General features: G+C 45.1%; 2 protein-coding genes across 2 annotated transcripts in view; both read left to right on the top strand.

The window, feature by feature from the left end:
• pkhd1l1.1 (PKHD1 like 1, tandem duplicate 1) overlaps positions 1 to 16681 on the top strand; it is a 29420-nt gene extending 12739 nt beyond the window's left edge. Inside the window, exons 35-77 of the mRNA XM_027286554.1 lie at positions 195 to 299; positions 586 to 771; positions 886 to 1059; positions 1181 to 1386; positions 1468 to 2440; positions 2749 to 2997; positions 3455 to 3604; positions 4295 to 4469; positions 5112 to 5268; positions 5351 to 5507; positions 5610 to 5819; positions 6180 to 6309; positions 6906 to 7147; positions 7387 to 7523; positions 7649 to 8678; positions 8782 to 8973; positions 9205 to 9356; positions 9461 to 9620; positions 9776 to 9947; positions 10037 to 10125; positions 10282 to 10436; positions 10556 to 10685; positions 10786 to 10904; positions 10995 to 11124; positions 11252 to 11425; positions 11561 to 11664; positions 11764 to 11890; positions 11977 to 12098; positions 12195 to 12285; positions 12426 to 12574; positions 12692 to 12814; positions 12922 to 13033; positions 13245 to 13361; positions 13445 to 13610; positions 13739 to 13971; positions 14064 to 14228; positions 14326 to 14483; positions 14570 to 14705; positions 14797 to 15141; positions 15235 to 15386; positions 15473 to 15619; positions 15844 to 15997; positions 16084 to 16681. Coding sequence (XP_027142355.1) covers positions 195 to 299; positions 586 to 771; positions 886 to 1059; positions 1181 to 1386; positions 1468 to 2440; positions 2749 to 2997; positions 3455 to 3604; positions 4295 to 4469; positions 5112 to 5268; positions 5351 to 5507; positions 5610 to 5819; positions 6180 to 6309; positions 6906 to 7147; positions 7387 to 7523; positions 7649 to 8678; positions 8782 to 8973; positions 9205 to 9356; positions 9461 to 9620; positions 9776 to 9947; positions 10037 to 10125; positions 10282 to 10436; positions 10556 to 10685; positions 10786 to 10904; positions 10995 to 11124; positions 11252 to 11425; positions 11561 to 11664; positions 11764 to 11890; positions 11977 to 12098; positions 12195 to 12285; positions 12426 to 12574; positions 12692 to 12814; positions 12922 to 13033; positions 13245 to 13361; positions 13445 to 13610; positions 13739 to 13971; positions 14064 to 14228; positions 14326 to 14483; positions 14570 to 14705; positions 14797 to 15141; positions 15235 to 15386; positions 15473 to 15619; positions 15844 to 15997; positions 16084 to 16361 — 8633 coding nt within the window. The 3' untranslated portion in view covers positions 16362 to 16681. The remainder of the gene's footprint in view (positions 1 to 194; positions 300 to 585; positions 772 to 885; positions 1060 to 1180; positions 1387 to 1467; positions 2441 to 2748; positions 2998 to 3454; positions 3605 to 4294; positions 4470 to 5111; positions 5269 to 5350; positions 5508 to 5609; positions 5820 to 6179; positions 6310 to 6905; positions 7148 to 7386; positions 7524 to 7648; positions 8679 to 8781; positions 8974 to 9204; positions 9357 to 9460; positions 9621 to 9775; positions 9948 to 10036; positions 10126 to 10281; positions 10437 to 10555; positions 10686 to 10785; positions 10905 to 10994; positions 11125 to 11251; positions 11426 to 11560; positions 11665 to 11763; positions 11891 to 11976; positions 12099 to 12194; positions 12286 to 12425; positions 12575 to 12691; positions 12815 to 12921; positions 13034 to 13244; positions 13362 to 13444; positions 13611 to 13738; positions 13972 to 14063; positions 14229 to 14325; positions 14484 to 14569; positions 14706 to 14796; positions 15142 to 15234; positions 15387 to 15472; positions 15620 to 15843; positions 15998 to 16083) is intronic.
• Positions 16682 to 17183: 502 nt separating this feature from the next.
• Positions 17184 to 21042, top strand: gdf6b (growth differentiation factor 6b). The gene is made up of 2 exons (XM_010743718.3): positions 17184 to 18110; positions 18315 to 21042. The coding sequence occupies exons 1-2, from the start codon at positions 17765 to 17767 to the stop codon at positions 19205 to 19207; spliced, it is 1239 nt and encodes a 412-aa protein (XP_010742020.2). The 5' UTR covers positions 17184 to 17764; the 3' UTR covers positions 19208 to 21042.
• The last annotated feature ends 6307 nt before the right edge of the window (positions 21043 to 27349 follow it).

Here is a 27349-nt window from a genome sequence, read left to right as displayed (position 1 = left end):
TAATCATTGTTCGCAAGCTATTTAATTTGAATGGTTATGGGGAAAACTAGTAGAGACAGTAGCTGTTTGGTAATCTACTGTGATTTAATTACATTTGATTTACTTAACTACATGCAAATATAAAGCAGTGCTGTACTATGCTGCTCCAGGTTCTGTATATGATCTCACACATACTTTGTGTTGGTTTGTGACAGGAGGAGCTGAGTGCGAAGTGAAGGCCGCCTCAGAGAATGAGCTGCAGTGTGTTATGCAGTCGGAGGAGAAGAAGCACACTGTCACCAACCAGGGATCTCATCACAGTAGGGTTGCATTTCAATCTTTCTTGCAGGTGTCAAACTGAATCTGAGTAGTCTAAAATAGAGGAGAAAAGAAAAGAGATTAAGTAACTGAAAACTGCTGCGAGCGAGGAAGCTGTCACCTGCAGAATAAATATGACTGCATCTAGAAACTGTTCCAAAAGAAAGATGCCTCAGAACCAGTTTGACCTCAGTCTTTCTATATTTAGCTATACTCAGCATTATACAACAAGTATTATCTTATTTTATCTGTGTGTGCTTAACATTAACATTTGTCTGTGTGTTCCAGCTTATGGACAGGGGTATGCATGGAGTCCCGCCTCACTCACGGTGTTTGTTGGAGACACAGTAATGTGGCGCTGGGAGGCACCGGCCTTCCAGAATGTCGGGTACCGGGTCTTCAGTGTTCCCAGCCCGAGTGGCAGCGCCTACGAAGGGGGGCCGTTAAACAGTGGAAATACAAAGACAGCCAAAGGTAAAATCCTGAGTGACCAACAGAAATGATCATTTACTGTCAAAAAACATTCGGTTAGATCAGATATAATCAGTTGGTGATGTTAATGTCAGTCTCCCTCTTGCTCCCTCTCAGGGTTTTTCGGCTACCGCTTCACTTCGCCCGGTGTGTATTACTACAGCAGCGGCTACATAGATGATGCCAACGCCAGGCTTCTGCAGGGAGTCGTGAAAGTCGAGCCTCGGGAGGAGAAGAGCAGCATGGTCTCTGTCAGCATGGGAGGCATGGAGGCCAGACATGTTATAGGAGGTAAATGTATACATGTAGATAAGATTCTCTCCTCCAGTAGTTAAGAATAATACTTCTAAGATCAAGTGATCACAGCTGTAATTATTGATCTTATTTGACATATTTGTTAAACACGCTTCAGGTTCACGTCGTGTCTCCAGAGCAGTCCAGGAGTGCGTTGCCTCCTCACAGTGCCAACAGACCAATAACACTTCAGGTGGTGTTTCCTTCACCACCTCGACCTGCTCCACCCCCACAGTCAGCTCCATCTCTCCCAACCAGGGGTCATACCACCAGGTCATCCACATTCAGGGCAGTGGCTTCAGTGACATCGCCTGTGCCAATGAGGTTAGCAGAGACTTCAGTCACCCCATAAAACTCAGCGAATGCTTGTGCAGAGCTTGTAGTGAGTGTCTCTGTGTCCTGTAGGTGACAGTGGGAGATCAGCCCTGTCAGGTGATCAACAGCTCCCGCTCTGAGATCAACTGCCAGCTCAGCTCCAACAGCGGACTCGCCATCGGCGTCGCTCTTCCCGTAGCCGTCAGAGTCAACAACCTTGGCAGCGCCATCATCGCCATACCAAACGAGCTCGCCCGTCGCTTCGTCGTCCTGCCTGTGGTCAACTCAGCCTCGCCTCCTATCGGCAGCACCACCGGGCACACGCGCCTCCTCATCCTCGGCTCTGGTTTCTCTCAAGGACAAGTGACCGCAGCCGCCGAGTTGTGCACTGTTGTGTCGCTCAATTACACCTCCATCACCTGTGACACCGCTCCTTCCCAGGCTCACACCGGTGATGTCGTTTTCCAGGTTGGCAGGATCCAAAGTTCCTGCCATTCAAACTGCTCCTTCACGTACTCTTCCTCCGTCACTCCCAACGTCACCAGTATTTCCCCCGACAGCATCAGTGATCTGACCACCATCAACATCTCGGGCTCTAGGTTTGGCAGCAGCGTGGACGATGTGGCAGTGTTTGCCAGCGCCACCGAACTGGAAGTCACCGACGTGACTGACGGCAACATTTCTGTGAGAGTCAGCCCTCTGCCTGCAGGCGACCACCCCATCAAAGTGATCGTGAGAAGTAAAGGCCTCGCGTCCGGTTCCGTCACCCTTACCAGCAGAGCTCAAGCCGTCCTCAACCCCGATGTTGGCAGCCTGGCAGGAGGCACCCCTCTCGTCTTCACTGGAAACGGCTTCGCTCCCGGGAACACCAGCGTGATGGTCGACGGCCAACCGTGCAAGATCCAGGAGGTCCAGCCGGGTCTGCTTCGCTGCCTGACACCTGCTCACAGCGAGGGGCTGGTGACGGTCAACATCCAGGTCTTTTCAGTGCAGTATCCACCCTTCAACTTCAACTACTCTGCGGCCCACACTCCTGTCATCAGCTCCATCAGCCCCGCTACTGGTAAATAGGATTTTCTATGTTCTTGTTACCTTATTTAGGGTTTCATTCAACATTCAGCAGTTTCTTATATTCTAATAATAGGAATGAAATAGACTTATTCCTACATTTTGATAGTAATCTTTCTGAGGAGACAAGGACCATGGCTGTAATCTCAAGGGAACAGCAACTGTTTTATATTATTCTGAACTTTGCACACAAGGCTTGTTTTTAAGGAAAGATATTTTTTCTAGCTGGATAACAAAGGTTAGAAAACTTTGATGTGTAACCTTTCTCTCATTACCTCGTCTTCTTCTCTCTGTTGATTTCAGGGCCGAGCGGTTCGGTCATCACGCTGACGGGTTCAGGATTTGGCACCGACTCTCAGCAGGTCTCCGTCTCCATAAATCATGTCCCCTGCAATGTGTCCGCGGTGTCGGACACGCAGGTTCAGTGCACGGCGGGGGACAATCCAGGCGGGGCATACGCAGTCGTGCTGCATCACCAGGTCAAAGGTCGCGCCCAGTCAGATGTCGAGTTCACGTACGAACTGACCCTGAGCAGTGTGCAGCCCAACGAAGGTAGGAAGAGACAATAATCCTGATAATCTATTGAACTGCACTGTCCTTGTTTTCCCTCAGTGCTACACAGAATACACAGCACTGCCCAGGACAGGTGATCAGTGTAAACGTAAATGCACGCTTATTGTAAACAATATGTAAATATGACACGACAGGAAACTGAAAATAAACCTCCAGAAATAAACATATACGACTCTTTGTCAACATATGTTGCTTTTGAGGCTATATACTGCTGCTCAATGCAACCAGGCAATAGATTCAAATAAATAGAAGGAAATAAATTGTGAGAACGCTGAATTTAAAGAGGTGTGGGGTGTTAAATGAAGGCGTCTCCAAGTCCATTAGGAACTTCATTTTCATTATCGACATCATCAGATTTTATCCCCGTGCTTGTGTCTTTGCTGCAGTTTTATGTCACGTTGCTGGAAAACTTCTTTCTCCCTCATCTGTGATTCAGGCAGTTTCGGTGGCGGTGCTCTGCTGTCCGTGCAGGGTTCTGGCTTCGACCCACACAACTCCACCGTGAAGATCTGCGGGGAGGAGTGTGAAGTTCACAGAGAAATGTCGACATCGAGCCGCCTGTACTGCCAGTCTCCGTTCAACAACAGTGAGTTTACTTCACCTCATTTCACCGGGATAAGATTAAACTGTCGTTTTAAAGACACTCAAAGAGTTAGTCAGAACTTTTCTGTTTCAAATAATTTGAATTAAGGTTGGTTTTCTCCCAAAAATAAATGAGAACTGAACATCAGTGAAAGATAAACATGCTGCTCCATGTTGTAAACATGCAAATACAACATAATCTTTGATTAAGTGTCAGGTCTCTATTAATGAAACTAATTTTAGATTATTTTTAAACGATTTGAAGTGAAAGTCCTTTTGTATGTGTCAAAAACAGAGAACGAAACACAAAGAAACATTTTTCTCTGTTATTTTACTAATTATCTTCTTTTTGTGAATGAAAGAAGCTGCTCATGTCCTAAAATCCTGTTAAAAGCTGAAGTGTCAGAAGGTTACAGCGTTTTTCAAGTTTTTCTTCACCCTGGCTGACCTATGAGATTCTTGGTTCCAGACGTGTTATAACAAACCTGTCTTCAAAGCTCTAATGGAGACAGACTGCTGTCTACGAGGAATGCTGTCAGACTTTCATGGCTGAAGTAAAATAGAGGCCTGTCAGATTTGACAATAACTTGTCATGGACGATGAAACATGTTGTTATCTTTAAGCACGCATCTTGATTCTTCTTGTGTGTGTGTGTGTGTGTGTGTGTGTGTGTGTGTGTGTCTCTGTCTCTCAGGCACTCAGTCAGAGCTGAGCTGCGTCGTCGCTGTCATTAACCAGCTGGACGCCGTAAACGTATCGAATGGTTTCACCTACAAATCTCAGCTGACTCCGGTGATCACCGAGGTTTCTCCGCGCAGAGGAGGCACCGCTGGAGGCACCCGGCTCACAATCACCGGCTCCGGTTTCAGGTGCAGTCAAGAAAGAGAACTTTGCGCTAGTGTGCAGATGACACAATGGAGAGACACACCCAGATTACGGACCATTGGCTGAGAATTACGCGCTCAACTTACACAACACAATCGCTTTTGTTTGATGGAGCATCTTTGTTTTCAGTGGGTTTAATGAGACTTAAGAACTTTTTCTTAACTTTGGCACGGAGTGATTTCCAAACTTTAAAGATATGTGAGACAAATCCTGAGATTAAATGAAACAACAGCAAACCAGAAATATTCATTCATCATCATCAGAATAAAGATTCAGTGTACAGTAACCAGAACAAACTCTCTCTCTTGGATGTTATAATTTGATATAATTTCATATTCAGTAATGTAATACAAAAACATTTAAGATAATATCTGATACCATATTAGAATATAATGAAACATAATATTATATTATATTAAATTATAACATGAGATTGAACTGTTGCATGTTAAATACAGTTTCTATTCGATTTTATTACTCCATATTATTTTATATTATATTTAATGTTATGTTATGATGTTGATTTGATCTTTCTTTCTTAATCGACTGATCAGTTATTTAACGTCTATTGATATCTTGTATCTTTTCACTGAATCTTATGAACATGTCACTTTCCCACCTCACAGCACCAACATGAACGAAGTCAACGTGACCGTGGCAGGATCTGTGTGTGACGTTCAGTCCACCAACAACACACACATCATCTGTGTGACGAACTCTCAGCGCCAGTCGCAGGAAACCAAAGTCAGAGTCAGCATCGGAGACCGAGGCATCGCCAAAATGGTAACGAGATCAGACGACAGCCAGAACTCATCAACGATGTAGTGACATGTTTGTTTTAACCCAGTATTTCTCCTTATTTTAGGATAATGCAGATTTCTTCTACATCGACGTGTGGTCGTCCAGGTTCACGTGGGGCGGTCTGTCTCCACCTGAGAGGGGCTCGTTTGCTGTCATCACTAAAGGCCAGACCATCCTGCTGGACACCAGCACCCCTGTGCTGAAAATGCTCCTCATTCAAGGTACAGAAACGACTGACTTTAAAGAAGTGAAATGTATTTTATGTACTTCTAGCATTTTCAGTATTGTTAGTGTTTTTAACTTGTCTGTTTCTTTGTGCACAGGGGGGACGTTGATGTTTGATGAAGCGGACATCGAGCTCCAGGCAGAAAACATCCTGATCACAGACGGCGGACGACTTCAGATCGGCCAAGAGGGGGCGCCGTTCCAGCACAAAGCCATCATCACGCTTCACGGAAACCTGCGTTCGCCCGAACTTCCCGTTTACGGAACCAAGACGTTGGCCGTCAGAGAGGGAGTGCTGGACCTGCATGGTATGAACACACACACACACATGAAAATACATATACAATATTGTTCCTGTTACTCCACACTTACTCTCTGCTTTATCTTGCTTTTACATATACATACTTTTTTTGTATTACTATATTTACTTAAGCTGGATGAGCTTCCACCACTGAATTACAGTTAACTTCATTAAGCATCAAACAACAGAAGATGAAACTAGTCATGACCCAAATAGTCTAAAAACCCCTGATTGCATGTCATCATGTCACGTAATGGTAAACTGACTGAGTAATCTGATTCACATGTCCTGCAGGGATGTTATTATTAGTGACACCTCACCTTCAGCTCCTCCGGTGCAAATCATTGTTGACAACCTGTTTCTCCAGGTATTCCTGTTCCTGTCCCCTGGACACACTTGGCCCAGACTGCGACATCAGGCTCATCCACACTGACCCTGATGAAGGCGGTGACGTGGAAAGCTGGACATGAAATTATCATTGCTTCTACCGGCGACAGGTACAGTGAAGACTCAAATCCAAAATGAACTGACTCCATTCCTGTAGCCACTGCTCTCTGATTTTGTGATGAGTGAAAACAAAAAAACTGACACACACACACACACACACACACACACACACACACACCTCTAGGCTATGTGTGACAGGTTGTTTCATAACATTGTGTGTGAAGTTGTACAACCCCTAAAGAGATGTCAGGATTATACCCGACGTGTCAACACTCAGTACTCAACAGTGCAACTCAAAGATGCCTGAAAGGGAAATGTGAGCAGAAAATAACTTTACACACAGTTTCCAACAAATTATTTTAAATGTTTCAGTCAGAAGAAAAAGTCACAGGTGGGAGGCTTCGGTCACTTCCTGTTACTTTGTATCTGTAGTTCCCAAACTTTTTCCATCATTGGGTAAACTGACTGACATATTTTATGAATAATTAATATTATATTCAGTGTATAACAATAACAGAACTAAACTGTACAATCCAGTGACTGCCTCCAGCCCCAGCTTATAAAGCTACACTGATGCTGTATATTCTATGGATGATAAAACAAAATGATGTTGCTGCAGGTAGAAAACTTTTATTTCCGTTTCCAGGCACAGTCAGAAAGAGAACGAGGTGAAGAAGATCGCCACCGTGTCGGCCGACGGCAAGACTCTAACTCTGACCGAACCGCTCAAATACACTCACCTCGGGGTGAGCGTCACGCTGCCTGATGGCACCGTGTTTCAGGGCCGAGCCGAGGTGGGTCTCCTCACCAGGAACATCGTGGTACGAGGCTCTCAAAACCAAGAATGGAACGATAAGATCGAGGCCTGCCCCGATGGATTTAACACAGGTACTGTGTTCTACATGGGTTTAATTTTACACTGAACACTGTGTTACAAAGATAGAAGGATTTAAAGATACAAGACATCAGATTGCTGTTAAGTGAAATCATTTCAGCTGACAGTATTTTAGATATTTTCCAGTTGGTTTAGAGAAGGTTTATTAGATTTTCTTTGCTTGAAAATATAATATTATGTATATTATCGTGGGAGTATGCCATATTAACAAACTTCTGTTCCTGTGTTGTAGGTGAATTCACCACACAAACCTGTTTCCAGGGAAGGTTTGGAGAGGAGGTTGGCAGTGATCAGTTCGGAGGCTGCATCATGTTCCATGCACCCAGACCAAATGAGAATCTTGCGATTGGCAGACTCGAATATGTCGAGGTGAAATACTTCAAACTTTTTCTGCATTATCTTCTGATCAGATTGCTCCTCATCCTCACAATCTTTTATTATTTTTCTCATTAAATGATTTGATAAATGTTAAACGCTAAAGTTTTTTGCCGCAGGTTTTCCATGCAGGACAGGCCTTCAGGTTGGGACGTTATCCCATTCACTGGCATCTGATGGGAGACATCAACTACAAGTCATATGTGAGGGGTTGTGCTATCCATCAGACCTTCAACAGGGCCGTAACCATCCACAACACCCACCGGCTGCTGGTGGAGCACAACGTCATCTACAACATCATGGGTGGAGCTTTCTTCATTGAGGACGGCATTGAGACGCAGAACATCCTGCAGTATAACCTGGCTGTGTTCGTCAAACAAAGCACCAGTCTACTGAACGACGACGTCACTCCCGCCGCCTACTGGGTCACCAATCCCAACAACATCGTCCGCCATAACGCCGCAGCGGGAGGCACCCACTTCGGCTTCTGGTACCGTATGCACAAGCACCCCGATGGCCCATCCTTTGATGGAAATATCTGCCAGAAGAGGGTTCCCCTGGGCGAGTTTTACAACAACACCGTGCACTCTCAGGGCTGGTTCGGCCTGTGGATCTTCGCAGACTATTTCCCCATGAAAAACGGAGGCTGCCGCTCCCAAACCCCCGAGCCTGCTGTCTTCCGCTTCCTCACCACCTGGAACTGCGAGAAAGGTGCCGAGTGGGTCAACGTGGGCGCGGTGCAGTTCACTGACTTCGTTATGGTCAACAATGAGAAAGCCGGCATCGAAGCCAAACGCATCATGCAGTGGGCCGTGAGCAACTTCGGAGAGATCGGAGGGGCGACCATGTCCAACGGCACCATGGTGGGTCACGTGAAGGAGCTTGGACTGGGAGATGATTATTGCACTCATCGAGGTATCATCGCACCAATGGACGATGGCCTGAGTGTCCTCAACACCAAGTTCATCAACTTCAACCACAGCTCTTGCGCTGCCATCGGGGTGGCCAAAATCGATGGGACGTGTGTAGAACGTTGCGGTGGCTGGGCTGTGAAGTTCAGCGGTGTCCAGTACTTCAACTCACCCAACAAGGCCGGCTTCAGGTGGGAGCATGAGGTGCAGCTGGTGGACACTGATGGATCCCTCACAGGTAGTCTTTGTTCATAGACAACAATAGAAGTCTGTGAATGTCTGTGAATGTCTATTCCTGATCCCTGCGTACAACTACACTCTCACTGTTTGCTTGTTCTCAGGAAACATCAATCACAAAGTCGTGCCAAAGAGCGGCTTGCTGGACCCTGCTCACTGTTCCCAGAGTGCCGAGTGGAGCGTGGGTTTCCCCGGCGCTGTGTGCGATCAGACGGTGGAATTCAATCGTCTGGCATTAAACAATCCATCACCGTCTTCTCTCGCGGGCAAGGACATCATCTTAACCAACTCACATGGTATTAAAACACACACTGTTACTACTTTTACATGTCAGTTTGTCGTTATCTGCAACTTTCACTGACCTCTACTGGTGATTAGTGAGAACTGCAGCAGATTTCTCTGATGAAATGTTGAGTCAGCAACCTGGAAAGAAATAAAGAATAATGTGATCATCTAAAATGTACAAATACATTAAATTAAAACAATTTATTCATAGTTTATATCCTGAATGTGAAACTGTTTTACAGGCAGCAGTGCGGTTCCATACCTGAAGAAAAGAATCACTCATAAATTAGGCTGGATGGCCCTGCTGCCCTCGAGACAAACATACAACTGGTACTTTAACGACATGGACCACATCACCAACATCACATACGCTGCCAAATTCTACGGCTTCAAGGTAAATGACAGCTCCTTCACGTGATGCTAATGTAAAGAAATGGAAGGGGCAGATGTGTGAAAGCAGCTTTCTGATGTTTTTTTGTGCGTTTTCCTCGTACACAGTCAGATCAGTACGTGATCATCAGACACAACTTCACTCAGAGTCCAGACAGATTCCGTATCATCGATGAGAGGAACGGCTCGTCGACGCCGCTGAGCTTCAGCAGTAACAAGAACGGAGACTGGTACTTCGACGACAGCACCAACGACCTCTACTACATCAGTGAGGCGTGCTTTCATGTGCATCTGTTGATTTTAGTGCTCAGTCAATCGATTAGTTCAGTTACTGTAATTCACTAGATTAAAAACAAACGATGTTGTTATTTTACCTCGGCTAAGTTGTGCATCTTCATTCATTTGACTTTGTTCCGGCTGCAGTTTCTGGGAAGTCCAGCCAGCGCCGGCGTCGTAGCAGCGTGGACCGCTCCCTGCTTGACTCCGCTGTGAACATGAAGGTCTACCGCTGCTTCTACCCACAGTGCATCCCACCAACACCGCCACCTCCAGCCACACTTGCCCCCTTACCCACCGGCCGGCCTGCTGACTTCATGTACGTTGAACCTCCGCTGCAGCATGTTATTTACGACAAGGAGCAAACAAGTTCAACACTAAATTATCATTTGGTTTGTTTCTCTCCAGTCGGTGGTCTAATGCATCTTTCTGGACCAGTTCAGCTGAAAATAACTTTACTCAACCAACAGAGGGCGCTGATGTGGTCATCCCATCAGGTAATGTCTGATTCAATCATTTCCTTCTTGATTAACTGTTCATATGATTTAATTATGAATAAAGATACTGTACGCGCCAATATTTGAACCAGATCTTTTGGTAATAAACTGTTATTATTATTATTATAACACTTTTCTCTCCTCGTCCAATCACAGGGAAGTGGGTCGTTTTGGACAGTGACACTCCTCCTCTCAACAAGCTGACAGTCATTGGAGTTCTTGAGATCCCCAACAACATGACCAGCACGTCCAGCAGACAGACTCGGTCTACATCTTCTCGGGTGTTAGACGCTGTCTACATCTCCATCCAGGTAAGCGTGATCTCTAATCTTGCTTAATGCTGCAGAAGAACCAAAAGATAATCTACGTAAAGAGGAGCTCACAGTCTGTGCTGGTACTCAGGTGATGTTTACGCCTCCTGCTGTTTCAGGGCGGCAGGCTGTTTGTAGGACGGGAGGACGAGCCGTTCAGAGGTCAGCTGCACATCAAACTGAGAGGAAACCACCGTACGCCCGACTGGCCTCTGCCCAGCGGACCCAACCAGGGATCCAAAGTCCTGGGTATAAAAAAACTGCTTCAGAATCAGCGTCATGTGCTCATGTCTAAGATATTTGTAATGTTCGCACAGCAGCAGACTCAGTGTGTTTTGTTGCACCTCAGGTGTGTTTGGTACTCTGGAGCTCTACGGACAACCTCCCAACGTTTACCACACCAAGCTGTCGGCCACCGCTGCAGCCGCATCCAACACTCTGACCCTGGCACAGTCTGTGGACTGGAAGGTCAGCGCGGTTTCATTTCACTCTGAACTGTCTGTGAAACTTTGAAACTTTGTTATTCAGGCGTTTATTTACATGTCCCCTGGTGTGCAGGTTGGAGATGAGGTCGCCGTCTCCACCACCAGCTACAGCGCATGGGAGACAGAAAAACGCCAGATCACCGCCGTGTCATCAGACGGCCGCGTCCTGACCCTGAACCAGCCTTTGACTTACACTCACATCGGTCAGTTGAACATGTTTTTGGTCTCGTTAGATGTTCAGCTCATTGTCTTGTTATAAATGTTTCCAACAGATCAGGATGATGTTTAAATGTCTCACCACACTGACCTCTGTCCTTTTTCTCTCTTCAGGTGAGACTCACTCTGTCTCAGGTACATCGCGGTCTTACACTCTGGCAGCCAGTGTCGCTCTTCTGACCCGAAACATTAAGATCATCGGTCAGGAGTATCCGGAGATGATGCAGGAGTCGTTCGGAGCCAGACTTTTGGTGGGCAGCTACTCCTGGGCTGGAATCGACTATAAAGGTGAGTTTTTCAAATCTATAACTCAGCATTCATTTTAGGTTTTTATCTGCTAATACTCTAATTTTCAGAATTCATTCATACATTTTACATCTTAACACATTAAACACATCAATGTTGGGTGTTTTATTCCTAAAGGCAAAGCTCACATCAGGAACGTGGAGTTCTTCCACTCTGGTCAGGAAGGCTGGACCGATGACACCGACCCACGTTACTCTGTGGCCTTCCTCAATCTGGGAATGGTACAGCTGCACACACACACACACACACACACACACACACACACACACACTTAAACGTGTAGAAAGTGTAATAAATATTGTTTTTATTTGTATTAAAAGGTTTCAGGAGAAGACTCGTCCATTCAGGGTTGTGCTTTCCACGACGGCTTCTCTCCAGCCATCGGAGTCTTCGGGACAGAGGGCCTGAACGTCGACGATAACGTCGTCCACCACACAGTGGGAGAAGGTAAACACTGCGCACAGTGAAAATCATCATCTGAAACTGAATGGGGTCAGATTATTGAAAGCATTAAAATGCATTTTTGTTTGCAGGTATCAGAATTTGGGGCAACAAGATAAAAGTGAGGAGGAACCTGGTGATGATGGCGCTGTGGCCTGGATCGTATCAGGACCGAGAGGAGCCCTTCAACTACGACTGGAACGCTGCCATCGAGGTCCATCCTCTCAAAATAAAACATAAACCACTTACATCAATACATATATATATATATATACTGTAGCTGCATTTATAATCTGCACTGTTGTTTCAGGTCAATGAGGGGACAAATGTTGTGCTGCAGCATAACATTGTGGCAGGTTATGAGAGAGTCGCTTACCGCATCGATGGTGAGCCGTGTCCAGGTAACGACAGTTTGGTTGTCTCAGTTACATTTCTCATGCTGGCCTGAACACAAAGCTCATGTCATGTTCTATTTATATCCGTTTGTACATTAAATGCTCAGACTGAGGATGTTTTCTCTCTCTGGCTTCGGCCTGTGCAGGTTTTGTGAATCAGAACGAGCAGTGGATTCAGAACGAGGCTCACGGCGGACTGTACGGAATCTTTCTGAACAAAGACGGCCTGCCCGGCTGCAGTCTCATCCAGGGCTTCTTCATCTGGAGGAGCTTTGACTACGGCATCTATTTCCAGGTTTCAATACTGAACTTCTTCTACTTCTTGAGCTGAGTAAATAAAGACAAGCAGCTGCAGGATTAAGATAATCTAGATTCACACTCCTCCTCTCCTTCGTCTTCTCTTCCCTCACAGACCAGCATGAGTGTGATTATTGCCAATATGACCATGGTGGACAACAAGATGAGCATCATGTCTTTGATTTACGGTCCTCCTTCTCTCGCCCACTTATACGCAGACAAAACGGTTCATATTCAGGTGAGGAGGGTTTATTTGGATTCACTCAGAGTTTTTCCTCTCGTAGTTTCCACACATCACTTAGTTATATTGTAGCTGACAGATTCCTCTGTCTCATCCTTTCCCAGAATGCCTTGTTTGTTGGCACCAGCCCGAACTTCAACTGTTCGGACACTTTGCCCTCCAGTGATTTCAACATTATCAACAGCGCAGAGCATCGTGCTCCAAGACCTCCCATGGGTACAGTACAAACCCCCTGAAGTCGACTGATTTCAGTGATGTTTCCATTTACAGATATTACAGTTCATTCTTAGTTTTTGTTTTTGGGTTTGTCCTAATTGGATCTGAATACATTTAAAATGTCATAAAAGTCGTAGAATTTGATCATTTATTTGATTTTATTGCAGGTTAAACTGAAAAGATTCCTCACTCTGTGTTTTCATCTGTGCAGGTGGCCGATCTGCAATCTGCTGGCCAACTTTTGAATCTACACACAATGCCGGTCCACAAATGGCATTTCCTGGGACCACCAGCTACAACGCCATCGCAGGATTGATGATAGTCAAAGGTGAGTTCAGGCTCTCCGGTCTGTTGTTTTGTTATGATGCTTGAAAAATAAAGAACTCACATGTTATTTCTCATTTCTTCCAGATGTGACATTCGCCGGCTTCCGAAACGTCTGCTCCAGCGAGACGAACTTCATGTTCATGACAAACCCGAAGAACGAGGACCTGCAGCACCCTGTGCACGTTTCAAGGATGACAGTGGTGGACAGCACAGAGGGGGCCAAAGTCTTCATCCACAGGCCTGATGTGAGGTAAGCAGACACCAGGCGAACCTGTGATGTTATTTATATGTACATAAACAGTAAGGAAGGAAAGGGTACGTGATGTAATGATGTAATGTCTTCATAGTTGCTAAAGTAAAATGTTTTTTGTGCTTCAGTAAAGCCAACCCATCCGACTGTGTGGACATGGACTGCGATGCGAAGAAGAAGACAATGTTGAAGGACTTGGACGGTTCGTTCCTGGGTGCAGTGGGAACTGTGGTGCCCCAGTCTGAGTACGAGTGGGGAGGAGATCCCAGGAGGGGGCTGGGTGACTACCGCATCCCCACAGTCATGCTCACTTACCCCAACAGCAGCCGCATCCCCGTGGACCAGATCGCTCCAAACAAAGGTAGCTTAGATCGACAGAGGATGAATTCTTATCAAATCCTAACGGTAGCTGTTAAAGTTCAAATAACTACAACCAGTTGAATTTGTCCTCAGGTGTGATCAGGAAAGACTGCACTTACATGAGCTCCTGGCAGAGCTACAAGTGTTTCCAGCTCAACTACACAATGCTGGTGATCGAGAGTCTCGACGCTGACACTGAGACCAGACGTCTGTCCCCCGTCGCTATCCTCGGAAACAAATTTGTGGACCTGATCAACGGTAGGGCGGGTTCTGTAGTTCTGTTACCCAAAATGATCTCTGTAACATCAGATAAACAGAGAGTGTCTTTAATCCAGTCTTGTATCTTTGTGTCCAGGTCCTCAGGATCATGGTTGGTGTGCAGGCTACACCTGCCAGAAGAGAGTGTCTCTCTTCCACAGCATCGTGGCTACTGGACACTCCTACGACGTCTTCTTCTCCAGCGTCAGCCCGCAGAAACTTCGCCTCATGATGCTGGACACTGCTCAGTCTGAGGTGAGTGCGCAGCCACGGAATATTTAATTTTTTAATTTTCAGGTTAAATGTGACTCTTCTTTTGTTTTTTTGTTAACTTTGTGCAGAGCGTCGTGGTGTCAGTCTTCTATTCGAAGCCGCAGCGGTTGGATGTGTACGTCGACAACAAGCTGGTCGCTCCGACTAACGCTGAGTGGAACTCTGACAAGACTGACTACACCCTGAAGAAGCCCGTCTCTGCAGGTACTAATGCTTCACACACTCACAGATAATAAGTAAAATAAGCTGGTTAGGACTTCAGATGTTAATAAAATTCTTTCTTTCACCTCTCCAGATCAATACTTCCCCAAACTCAGTGCCGATTTGGGAAGCAATTACTTCGACCCAGACTACAAGATGCTGAAGGTCCTGGTGAGAGGCTCCAAACCGGTGGAGATCCGGACTTCCCCGGTTCTCTTCCTCTCCTTCGAGCTGCCTGCCATGACTGAGGAGGACTTCTTTGGAGATAACCTGGTCCAGAACCTCGCTACTTTCCTCAAAGTTCCCGCCGACATGATTAGAATCACCAAGATAGTCCGGGAGGATGGAGGAGCACGACGCAGGAAGAGATCCACGGGCCTGACGGTGGAGGTGGAGATCAAGAAACCTCCAGTCCAGCAAACCAGCAACAGCACCAGCAGTCAGTGGAGCAGAAATCTGACGTTCTAAACATTCAGATCCAGCCCTGTGCCGGCCTGACGCGTAACCTCTCTCTGTTCTGTGTTTTTCTCAGATGATGATGACTTCACGCTTCTGAAGAACATCGCTGATGATCTGGGTCAGGCAGCCATTTCCGGAAACCTCAGTCAGTCCATCGGCTTCAACGTGTCTTCAATGGGTGTCATCCCTCCACCGCCTTCATCATCTGACCCCAGCTGGAACGAGGTGAGCGGCTGCTTCACTGATGTAAAATCTGTGTCTGTTTCGCATGAGCGCTCACTGGTTTGACCGTTTCCTGCTTCAAATCTCAGGAGGCCACAGCAGAAGTGACGAGGGAGGAGCCTAAAACCAGCTACGTGTCGAGCGTTTCCAGCATGCTGCTGATGGTGGAGCCCATAGCCGGAGAGTTTGTGGGTCCCCTGTACCAGCAGCCCAGGCTCATGGCTGTGGATGAGAAGGTGAAGCAATAATACATCAAACATGTTAGCCGCTGCTAAACCTGATGTTTTAAAGTCAGTCCAAGGACCTGAGGGCGATTTATAGCAGCGCAGGATTGGATATTACTATTCTGCTCCTGATTTGAATACTAATATTCTGTCTTTTAACGAAGGCACAAAATAAATAATAAATCCTACTAACTTGAAGATGAACCTGCATGTCTGCTGTCTGTTGTTGTCTGCAGGGAGACTGTGTCTCTGTGGGAGTGACGACTCTCACCGTAACAGCCAGCCTGAAGGACTCCGGTGGGAACAGTGTAGGCGGACTGGAAGGAAACACCACCATCCTGTTCAGCACCTGCTGGGCAAACTTCACCGACCTGTCCATTCTCAACAGCGGTACGTCTGCGTCACGCTTTTAGAAAATCAGTCCTAGGTCCTCGGATCTCTGCAGGGTTTAATTGAATCACCTCCTCTCCCTGCAGGCGAGAACCTGACCATGGTCTTCACGCTGAAGGATTGGGGCGCTCAGTCGCGCAGCTTCTCCGTCAAAAGCACTCCAACCACCCAGACCCCGACGACCGGTGGCAACACCACCTCGTCCACCGGGTCCACCGGGTCCACCTCGTCCACGAGCGAGCCGCAGACCACCACCGACGGGAGCATCTTTGGCTCCAGCACCATCGTGGCTCCCGGCAGCCTGTGTCTGATCAGCGTTATCTACGCTATCGCCTGCTGCTCAGATGGCATCTCTGTGTGCTAGACAGATCTGTGACACTAAGAGGGGTTAATGAAGGATACCTCAGCTTCTCACTTTAACACGTCTGCTAAATAAAACAAACTTAAACTCCAGCTTGAAGATATTATGCACATGGGTGTTTTTTTTCTTGTTAATGTTTGTTTCATGTGATTACACGGTCAGTGTGAGACCCATATAAACTTTCTATTATAAAACAGGTGCAATAGGGCTTAACTTGAATCTGTACCGAGATGAAGGAAGACAGGAAGAGGTGTGTGTTTTATTGATGGTTGTTTGAAACTATATTCTCTTTTCAATAAATTCTATTTTTCACTGTTAAACACGTTTTTATGGTCTCTGTGTTTTTTTTTTTTTTATTAATCCAGTAATTATCTAATGATGAGTGGAGATTCAGTTTCCTTTAGCAGAGGATACACTGGAGGAGGTAATGCCGTCACACAAATAAAAAAAACAAAAAAACATTTGGTCATCCATAACCAGACATAAAAACATGATCAGTGTGTTTAGACAGTGATGCAGAGAGTGAACATGGACAGACCTGGTATAAAAACTTTGATCGTGTCTGTTCTGGTGCTGACTGCGTTCACACACAGAGGTGTTAAAAAATGTTGCTATAAATTATTATAAATGATGAAGTTATGAACATGGATATGACGTCATTCAGTGTGCCATCTCCTCTGCACATCTCCTCATTACAAACTTGATGGATCAATGAAGTATCTGTTCTATTCCTTCATTATTTCAATCCTGACTTTGATAATTAAGTCATATTTGTCTCATATATCCTTTTTTGGACTACTCGACCCTCTGTCCATGGTGCTGAAGGAATCTGATTGGATGGATGTCCTCGTCTCCTCTCTCTGCAGCTGTGCGATATGTTTGCGCTTCACTAGAGGGCGAGAGACTCCGCGTTAAAACCCTGAGACCCGGACCCGAGGCTGCAGCTGCAGGCACGTTTAAAGTCCTGCACGGACAGACAGAAAGTTCTAAAATGGAGACCAAGAGACAAAAAAACAAAAGCAGAAAGTTAAAGAGACATTTTGCACAAACTGTTTTCCTGCGTCAGGATCTGCAAACGCACCACGAGCTGCCGAGCATCTTTTCAGGGCCCATCTGCGCCTGCAGGAGGGAGGCGGCGGCCGGCAGAGGAACAATTAGTTTTACAGCCTTAATTTGCGCCCTCCATTTAGCCCGGCGTTAACACCACAATGTGGGCGTGTTCTCGCCCCCTTTTTTAACTTTGCACCGCCTGTCCTCCGGAGCTGTGCGCACTTTGCGGAGCAGCCACTTGCTGCACAGTGGATGCAGAGTTCAGCTCCGGCTTTGCCCGTGGTCCCCCCCTTTCCCACCCCCCGCCAGCCACGACCACCCGGCCGCAGCTCGGGCTCTGATCTCAGGACCGGAGGATGGATTTCTCTCACTTCTCTTGTCTCTGCTGGGCTCTTGCGTTTGTTTGTGAAGTCCCCTGTTTTCAGACTCTTGCGATTTTCCCTCCAGCTGCTCCGAAGAGCAGCAAGGTGGCGATGATCTTTGATGGACAGGAGGCGTCTAAATATTTCAAGGAGTTTTACGCGCCGCCGTCCATCGACAGAAACAATAAAGCAACATCCAAAGACTCCATCGAGCCTCATGACTACATGCTGTCCATCTACAAGACCTTCTCCACGGCGGAGAAGCTGGGGCTCAACGCCAGCTTCTTTCGCTCTTCAAAGGCTGCAAACACCATTGCAAGTTTTGTGGACAATGGACAAGGTATGTGGCGCGTTCCTGTGTCTGTGAGCATGTGTGCACGTAGGTAGAAGTGATTGAACACCCATGACTCATACTTTCTCTCCCAGATTAATTCAGTCCAGACAATAGTGGGTTTTTTTTTCCTGTCAGATTCCACATCTCTGTGGTATGCACATCATCTCCGTGAGAATGCATCTGACCCTTCTGTTTTAATGCTTTCCACAGATGACCTCCCACTCTCCCCTCTGAGGAGACAGCAGTATCTGTTCGACGTCTCAACACTCTCCAGAAAAGCGGAGGTGCTGGGAGCCGAGCTCAGGATATACACCAAAGTGTCTGGGAATTTCAGGATATCGGAAACAGAGCCCGTCGACATCCAGCTCCTCTCCTGCCACGACCGGCAGCTGCTCGACTCCAAAACACTGGACCTGCAGGATTCCCAGAGGCCAAAGTGGGAGGTGTTGGACGTGTGGGAAATATTCAAAGAGCAGCAACACCTGAGCCAGGGGAAGCACTTCTGCCTGGAGCTCAGGGCCACGCTGGACAACCCAGAGAGAGAGCTGGACCTGCACCTTCTGGGCCTGCACAGGCACGGCAGGCCTCAACAGAAAAAAGCCATCTTAGTGGTCTTCACCAGGTCCAAGAAGAGGCAGACCCTCTTCAGTGAGAGGAGAGAGGGGAGGGCGTTGCTGGGCCTAGAGAGGAAAGCCAAAGAGAGAGGCCCGGGTGCCAAAGCCAGCAGGAGAAGGAGGACGGCCACGTCCAAAACCCGCCACGGGAAGAGACACGGCAAGAAGTCCAAATCCAGGTGCAGCAAGAAGCCACTGCACGTCAACTTCAGAGATCTCGGCTGGGACGACTGGATCATCGCCCCGCTGGATTACGAGGCATACCACTGCGAGGGGGTTTGTGATTTCCCCCTACGCTCCCACCTGGAGCCCACCAACCACGCCATCATCCAGACTCTCATGAATTCAATGAACCCCAGCAACATGCCGCCCAGCTGCTGCGCCCCGTCCAAACTCAGCCCCATCAGCATCCTCTACATCGACTCAGGAAACAATGTGGTCTACAAACAGTACGAGGACATGGTGGTGGAGTCTTGTGGCTGTAGGTAGTAGATCAGGCAGGTGTAGTTCTTTATGTTGATCTCCACCTCCTTCAGGTTTCTGGTTAGTGGGAATCAAACAGCATCACAGTGGCAAAGCTGCACATGAAATAAGGAAAAGTTGCTTGATTCATTCATCAAGATGGAGACTGGAAGACACGTAGTGATGCATTTTCTAACCATGCATCCAGCAAGGTCATGTTTAATACCTCAAACAATGTTTCTTGTTTTTTTTCTGTATGTTTTTGTCTTGGCCACTTCGACACCACAGTGACTGCATATTCAAAGAGAGATGTGATGAGATAAACCTGTATGATGTATGTCAGCAAACATTTTGGCAAATATGCTCAATCACTTTCTTGCAGAGAGATTTATTCAGCTTTAGAGGTGCCGGTACGTTTAGGCAGAGCCAGGCTAGCAGTTTCCACCTGTGCCCAGTCTTTATGCTAAGCTATGCTAAATGCCTCTTGACCGTAGCTTCATATTTAATGTCCTGACACAAGAATCAGTATCAATGTTCTCATCTAAATCTAAGCAAAAAGGTGAATAACCTTCAACAATGTTGAATTATTTCTCTAAAAAAAATGAAATATCCTCAATTTAAGAAAAATAAATCTCTCATGAAGTTATCACCAGTGCAGAAATAAAACAATTGGTGCCAATGTTTTAATCTTTTACCTCTTTTTGACACACAGGACACGAGCACTATGTTTAACTTTCATGGACTGCTATATTAATACGAACATTTAATATGTGTGACGATTCTTTTCTGGTTATTGTGATAATTCTAAAAAGAAAAACAAACATAAAGCAGAGCAAACTAAATATGAACTTTCCCTGCAGTCAAAGCAGTCTGGAAGTGCAGCAGTATAATCATCCTGACCCCAGATGATCCAGCGTAGTCAGTCTGCTTTAATTTTGGACATTTGACGACTGAAACAGGCTGATTTATTACACGTGTGCGGCCTGTTTCTTTTACTACTTCAGGTAAACATTATTTTTATGTCTTGAGCGACGTCCTCACCAGGATTAAAAAGCAGATTTTCAGCACTTGACATGGCCTATGACTCAGGGAACGTCCTCGAGTGCTGGAGAGAATGTAAAGTCCTTTCTTCAGATTAACCACCATCAGTTCATTCCCACCACGACCAATGCAGGGTTTCTCACAGTGAACGGACCATTTCTTTTTTTTGTTTTTCCATTGAGGAGTTACATAATTTTGTCTGCGATGCACTGATGTTCAAAGGTACCATGTGTAAATATTTGATATGGGAGATAATAATTTATGTTCTATGAATAAGTTATTTCAATTTTATTGTCCGCTTTGTTCCGTTTATAACTTCCAGACGGCATGAGTCACACATCTGGATGTTCAGGTTCAGATAAACACATATGGGTAATGTTTTGGTAACCAAACGTGACAGCTATGTTCTGGTCACAGGCTGTGAAATACTGTACGATCATCAGTGTTTTTGTTGGATATATAAATAGTAAATAATTTTTCACCAAAGAAAAAAAAAACATTGTTTTTGTTTGGTGAATTATACTGTTGTTTAAAACATTAGTAGCACATTTTAGCCTCTTATATTTTCTATTTTGCATTATTTACTGGAATCTGAAAATAATATATTATACTGACTGTCAGTACGATGAAATGGATAATTCAGTGTCATGCCACAGTGTTTATATTCTCTCTTTGCTCTCATGCATCCAACCATGTGACGCATCATGACAGCAGAAAACGAATTGATAATGTATTTTTACAGAGTGAAATAATCAGTTTAATTGTTTAACCAAATGAATCTATTCTTATAAACTGTGTGAACTGTAAAATATGTAGAGTAACAGGCAAATTAAAATGTCTTTAACTTCAAATGTTTTCTTGTTGAAGTGTGTGTGAATTTATTACTTCAGACTTTTATTGTTACCATACCCTTTTATTGTTATAGTATTTTGTAATAAGCGCTCTGTCGCGATGTCATGCACTTTATTTAACTCTCCCCGTCCTCCTTGCAGAGCAGTTATAAATCACGTCAGGCATTAACAGCTTCATTTGGAATATTTATGGAATGTAGTTTCTCCTTCACGCCAGGTAGGAGAGGGTGAGGCGAGCGGGTTGCATTCAGCAACCATAGATGCCACTAAAACACACTGCTCTGCTATTTATTTATTTATTTATTTGTTTGTTTGTTTATTTATTTATTTATTTATTTATTTATTTATTTATTTATTTATTTATCTGAAGACCTCAGTTCAGTTTTTACTGTTCAGCAGAATTCAGTTGAAATTCAGCATACTGTGCAAAAGCACTTATACATAGAGATTTTGGTGAAACTGGGTCAGATTTATACAGGATATATTTGATGATTGTTCCTCTGATGTCCAGAGTTTCCTGATGCACAGACAGCTTCAGCCTAATCACTTCACTTAGCTTCTGTATTCTCTGCTAGACTGGAGGTCGTGTTCAGTCCCGGGTCCAGCCGTGTTCACTGGACGCTGACAGTAGCTCATATGGGATAACACACTCAGCGCTTTTGGCTACTCTGAACTCCAATCAATATTCACAACACGGCCCTGTTCACAGGTAACACATGAATATGTGGAAAGAAGCTCTGCTATCTGTTTCATGTGGACGAGCAGGGTGAGTGACAGTCTGCAGGGTGAAAACAAGGTCAGCAGGCAAGTGGAAAAGAGCGCCATCTTCTCTGGGTGGGCTGTGTTTATGTGTGTGTGTGTGTGTGTGTGTGTGTGTTGGAGGTCGAGGAATATGTGACAAACAAATTGGTAGGCAGATGTAGTGACTAACCCCTCCACCCCTCCTTCTCTTAGTCTACAGCCACATTGGGCTCCCTGTTCCTCAGACAATGGCAGTGGAGGATCTCAACATCAGATTAAGCCTGCCTTTTCCTCACTGGGGTCAAAGGTCAAGTGGGGCATTGTCTCTATGGGCTGCGGACATTAAACAACGTACACATCCCCTTAGAAAAGGCCGGCAATCAAGAGCGGAGGGAGGAGGGCGAGGGTGAGGAATGTGTGTGATGCTCTCTGAGGGCCTTGCCGTCACTCCCCAAACAACAAGGTGAGATATAAAAAAGGGGCGGTTTGAAGCAGCTGCTCCGAGCAGCCAGCAGAGGACAAAAGCCTGGAATGTACCGTCTCTATAGTGGCGTACGGAGGCGTTTCTGCACTGTGTCTGACTGTGGCAGATTTGCTGCGAGATGGAGAGAAAATATTTGCAGGGGAAACAAAGCCGGGTGTAAATCCAGTGCAGGATTCAACAGTTGTTATCAGGCAGACGGGGGTGTGAGGGGGGGTGGGGCTGGGGGTAACTCGGAGCTCATGTTTTTTCTGTTTTCTTGCTGAGTTTTTCTGTGATGTTAAATGTTTCACACATGTCCACAGTGCAGTCAAGAGGAAAAAGAAAGCTAAGAAGGGATCAGGAATGAGCAGCGAGATCTGGAAGAAGATACGTCCTGAAGTGAAACATGTGCTCAGACAGTCGCAGCAACAAGACAAAAAAAACTTTCCCCTGAAGTATTTACCCGGTATAATTCCAACACTTGTCTTCTTGTTTGCTTTTAGTCGAGGGCAAAAGTGATGTGTTGTCATCTTGACCTGCGTGTTTGCTCTGCTGATCGCAGCCTGTCAGAGGCTTTAGAGGGGAAATCCTCAGCGTGGAGTCAGATGGCAGCAGGCGGACACACGAAAGGAAGTGACCTGTTATTTCTGTTTGTTGAGTAAACTGAAGTGACTTTTTATTTGTGGTCTTTGCTGCAGGTTTGGCTCTTTGCAGGTTTTCCTTTCAGTGAAATTTGATTTGGTTGATTTTTCAGGTGAAAAATAAAAAGGTCTAGATGTCCTGCTGGGATAAAAAAGCTTTTTAGACATTTATTATGTTTCAACAGCATCAAACTGATCCAGGTGCTGAAATATATATATAGTCACTGAATGCTGTTGAAACAAGAGTTTTATAGTCAGTAAATTTATAGTAAATGTAGCCATGAATCACTTACTGTGCATACAATATTCAATTTACTAACATTTTAGGTTTAAGTCAAACTTATTGAATACTTTACTGTTTTTGAAGGGATTCCTAATACAAGTTAATAATACACTCATTTGCCAGTTTATTAGGTGCACCAAGCTAAAACAAACAGATGATAAACCCTTTAATGAAGTTAATATTTTACATATAGAGAGAGCTGTCTGTCCTATTCAGCCTCCCCTCACTGATATAAACGAGATGATAGCATCAGAGCAGAAGTTTAGATTTAGAAGACGTCTAATCTAATCTGATCTTATTTTATCTAGAAACTCAACACCAACAGGTCATTTGTTAATGTCTATGGTGACGATTTTCAAACAACCACAGTAGAAGACTGCTTTATAATAAATAGTTATATTGTTACTGAGCTACTCTTCACTCTTTCTGGACGTTTCACACAGACGTGACTGAAATCTAAGAGGATTCCGGTGATCTTTCTGCCTGTGGTCAGACTGATGCAGAAAAGAGGCATTACTCAGCTGAGTGAGAAAACAAAGTGATGGAGGAGAAGGAGGTCAGAGCAGCTCTCTTTCTCGCTCTCATTCTTGCAGACAGGTGTGTCCTCTGTGGGTCACTGCTGCTGTAAAAACTGCATCTTCTTGAATGTCACCTGGAGCACAGACGTCCTCTCAGGGTTTGCATTCATGACTTTGTTGTGGTCGTGTTATATAAGCACGTATCACAGGTAAGTGACACATATACAAATCCTGGTTGTCCCTCACTTTATGTTCTAATACTTTCAGTTAAACTGTGAAGCCGGAAAGTCCCTGACACTTTTTAAAACTTGCAAAGTGTTTTCCTCGACGTCTCTGCAGCTGGACGCAGCACTGCCCGTGACTCCTTCCAATGTGTATCAGCTGTGAGTTCCTCGATGTCTGTTTTTGCACTGCAGCATTTTTTAAGAGAACGCGGTCCATCAACACCACATGATGAAAGAATTGACTTCAGTCTGCACGGTGACATGTATGAGCGCGTTTCATTCATTTTTCTCCAGCGTGAACGTGCTACAAACTGAAAACACACTTCTTTTATAGTCTGCCATTTGGACTGCATGGTGACACTTCAGTATTACCCGTCCAGAATGTAACTAAGTACATTTATTCAAGTACTATACTGAATTTGAGGTACTTTACTCGAGTATTTCCATTTTATACAACTCAGTTCTACTCCACTACATCTCAGACAACTTATATATATATAATCTGAAGATCAGACTATCTAGGATTGATGGCAGGTTTTAGGTTTTAGGACTACATTAAGTCTGACTTCAGATCTCTTTGTCTTACAGTGATGGCATTCATTCAATACATTTGTGAAGGCATGTGTGTGCATTAAGTGTTTGATCAGTGATACCTGCACTTTCTTCTCTTAAAGTTCAAAGAAGGGAATTAGATTTCACTTGTTAAAACAACATGAACTCTGACGTCTCATATCTGTCCTCTCCCCTCCTCGCTGTACCCCTTTTTCTCTCTCTCCATCTCTATCTGAGCACTTTGGATACATGTGTTATGTTTCCGCACTTTGAAAAAGATCCTGCGCTCTCTTTCTTTCCCATACTTGATCTCTCTGGTCTCTTACAGATTGTGGCCTCGGGGTGAAGGTTTCATGAGAGGGCAGCGAGGGCAGATCCACATTTTTTCTGGACATCTAAAAGACTCACATTATCCCCAACACCTCATAAGGGTAAAGTTTTATAGATATTGGAAAGGTCCTGATACCACTCCTTCTTCTCTGATGCGCTTGAGGGAAAGAGGACAAGAGCCAGCAGGGGTGTGTGTGTGTGTGTGTGTGTGTGAGTGTGTGTGTGTTCATGATGAAGGAAAGGAAAGAAACAGATAACAGGAGAGGAGAGGTGAACTGAGATAACGTGACGGATACAGAAAGACAAGTGAGAGATTAGTCTGGCGTAGACCAAATCGAAGCTGCGAGGGCCAAGACATTCTGGATATTTTTGTGCCTGGTATAAGTGAAGCTCAAACAACACTGGATCCTACATTTCCCATGATGAAACCAATAGCATCTCTCACCACCTGGGAAACATTTTAGGACAGAGAAGAAGTGTTTTCACAGGCTGTGCTGCACCAGGCACAAGGAATAAACTGAACGTTAAGCCTGTTTAATGAGGCTGACGCTAATGGTGAAAATTTGAGAATGAATTTGAGAGAGAGGGAAGAGAAAGAAAGAAAGAAAGAAAGTGAGAGGAGAGGGAGGAAATCATGCAGGCGAGGAATAAGTGTGTGTCTATGTGTGTGTGTGTCTATGTGTGTGTGTGTGTGAGCTCCCTGTTCCTGCAGCACAGCCCCATCAGTCAGGCCTTTTGGCAGCAGAACAAACCGGGCAGAGTTACTTTTTAGCGGGTGTTCCCCTCTTCTCCTCTCCGCAGCCTTTTACTGTCACACAGGGATCTAAATGATGAGGACACGCAGAACATGCAGATGTTTGCAATATCTCTCTAATATGAACTCTCTCATACGGACGCACCTGGCTCTGATTTGTCTGAGATAGAGCATGTAGCGTGTGCACTTGACATCAGTTTTTATGTGTGCAGAAAGATACTTAAAGGAAAGAGAGAAGAGGAGGAGGAGGAAGGAGAGGGGGTGTAAGTAAAAACAGAGCAACTGTCGCTCACATGCCCGACACAGAATGATAATCAGGGCCCGGGCTGCTTTTGTACATGAGCAGCTTTGGTTTTGGGTGACAGCGCTGGTAGTGTTGTTTTACAGTCAGTCTGCAGTTGGAAATAAAAACCAGACGAGGTGGGCTCCGTGGCCAAAATCAGTCCCCCCGGTAATTAAAAGTGCCTGCTGAGAGCTCTTTACTACACGCAGCCAGATCACTGATCATCACTGGCCGATCACATCAAAAGGAAATGACACAGGACACAAGGCGAGCCATTAGTGAGTCGATTTCCCCCAAAAGATCACAGGCAGTCATTGGGCGGTTGATTACCTACAGATTGTCTGTTCTTTCTCCACCTTTCCACCCGCAGGGAAACACTGAAGCACACTTTTATTCTTAAAGTCCAGATCTGTGGTAAAACTCAAAAAGGTGAAGCATTTAATGCCGCTCTGATTTGATTTGATGCATCATCAAATCTTACATTCTGCTCATATTTAGATTTCTTTTTCCGAGTCAAAGACTTCATGACTTTCGCCAAACAGCGGCCACTCTGTCCACGAGTGGTAACTACAGGATAAAGGACAATGAGTCTGCCTCCATTTCCCAAGATTCTCTTTAAGCCAAAGTTTGACATTCTGAGAAATGCACTCATTCTCTCACAGGCAGAGAGTTTTGAAGTTTGATACAACGCTTTTTGTACAGATAAAACAATATTTATATAGCATGTAAATGACTGAACCTCGGAGGTGCTGGTAGGTGGATTTCGTCACTTCTGGGCCGAGCCAGGCTCGTTAGTGTTTGTGCTGAACTGTTACCAGCTGCAGAAAACAATCAGCACATTTCCCAGAACGCTTCATTTAGGTCAGCTGCTTCAAAGACATCATTGTGTTTATCTGTGACATGCTAAAGAATGATACAACAGAAGCTCGTAACAAGCATTGAGTCAGCAGATTGTCAGTTACACCGCATCTTAAATCATATAATGGACAGAAACCTTTTCTGGTAAGTTTGTACTTAAGTTTATTGTCAGTGAATCTCTGTCATGTGTCCAGAGGAGTTCAGACATGCACCTAAATAATCAAATGGATCGACTGATTGACCGTAAAATGCTCCTCTTGATCCTCCTCTTGAAAAATCCCCCTTCATATTTCACACTGCACCACAGACACGACAGCCCAAACAAATCAGACTTCATAAATACACATAAAAATGAATTATTTATTTAGAAATGGGGTTATGAGGAAGATTAAACTGAGCTGCTAAACTGTTTCAAACAATAAATGATCACGAGTTCAAAGAATGACATTCATTCTGAAGACCAAACTTTGGCTTCATACATCAGCAGTTCATTTCTGTGTATAAATGATATTTTCATCAACTCATTTTAGGACTCCAAAACAGAGAGGTAATTCTTCATAGATGCAAGTTTCCCTGTCAGATGAGTTTTGATGATTTTCATCTTTTCAGATCAGCTGAAGAAAAACAGAG

This window comes from Larimichthys crocea, chromosome XIII (genome assembly GCF_000972845.2).
Source record: "Larimichthys crocea isolate SSNF chromosome XIII, L_crocea_2.0, whole genome shotgun sequence".
Lineage (NCBI taxonomy): Eukaryota > Metazoa > Chordata > Actinopteri > Sciaenidae > Larimichthys > Larimichthys crocea.
Note: the sequence above shows the minus strand (reverse complement) of the source record. Positions and strands in the feature narration are given on the sequence as shown.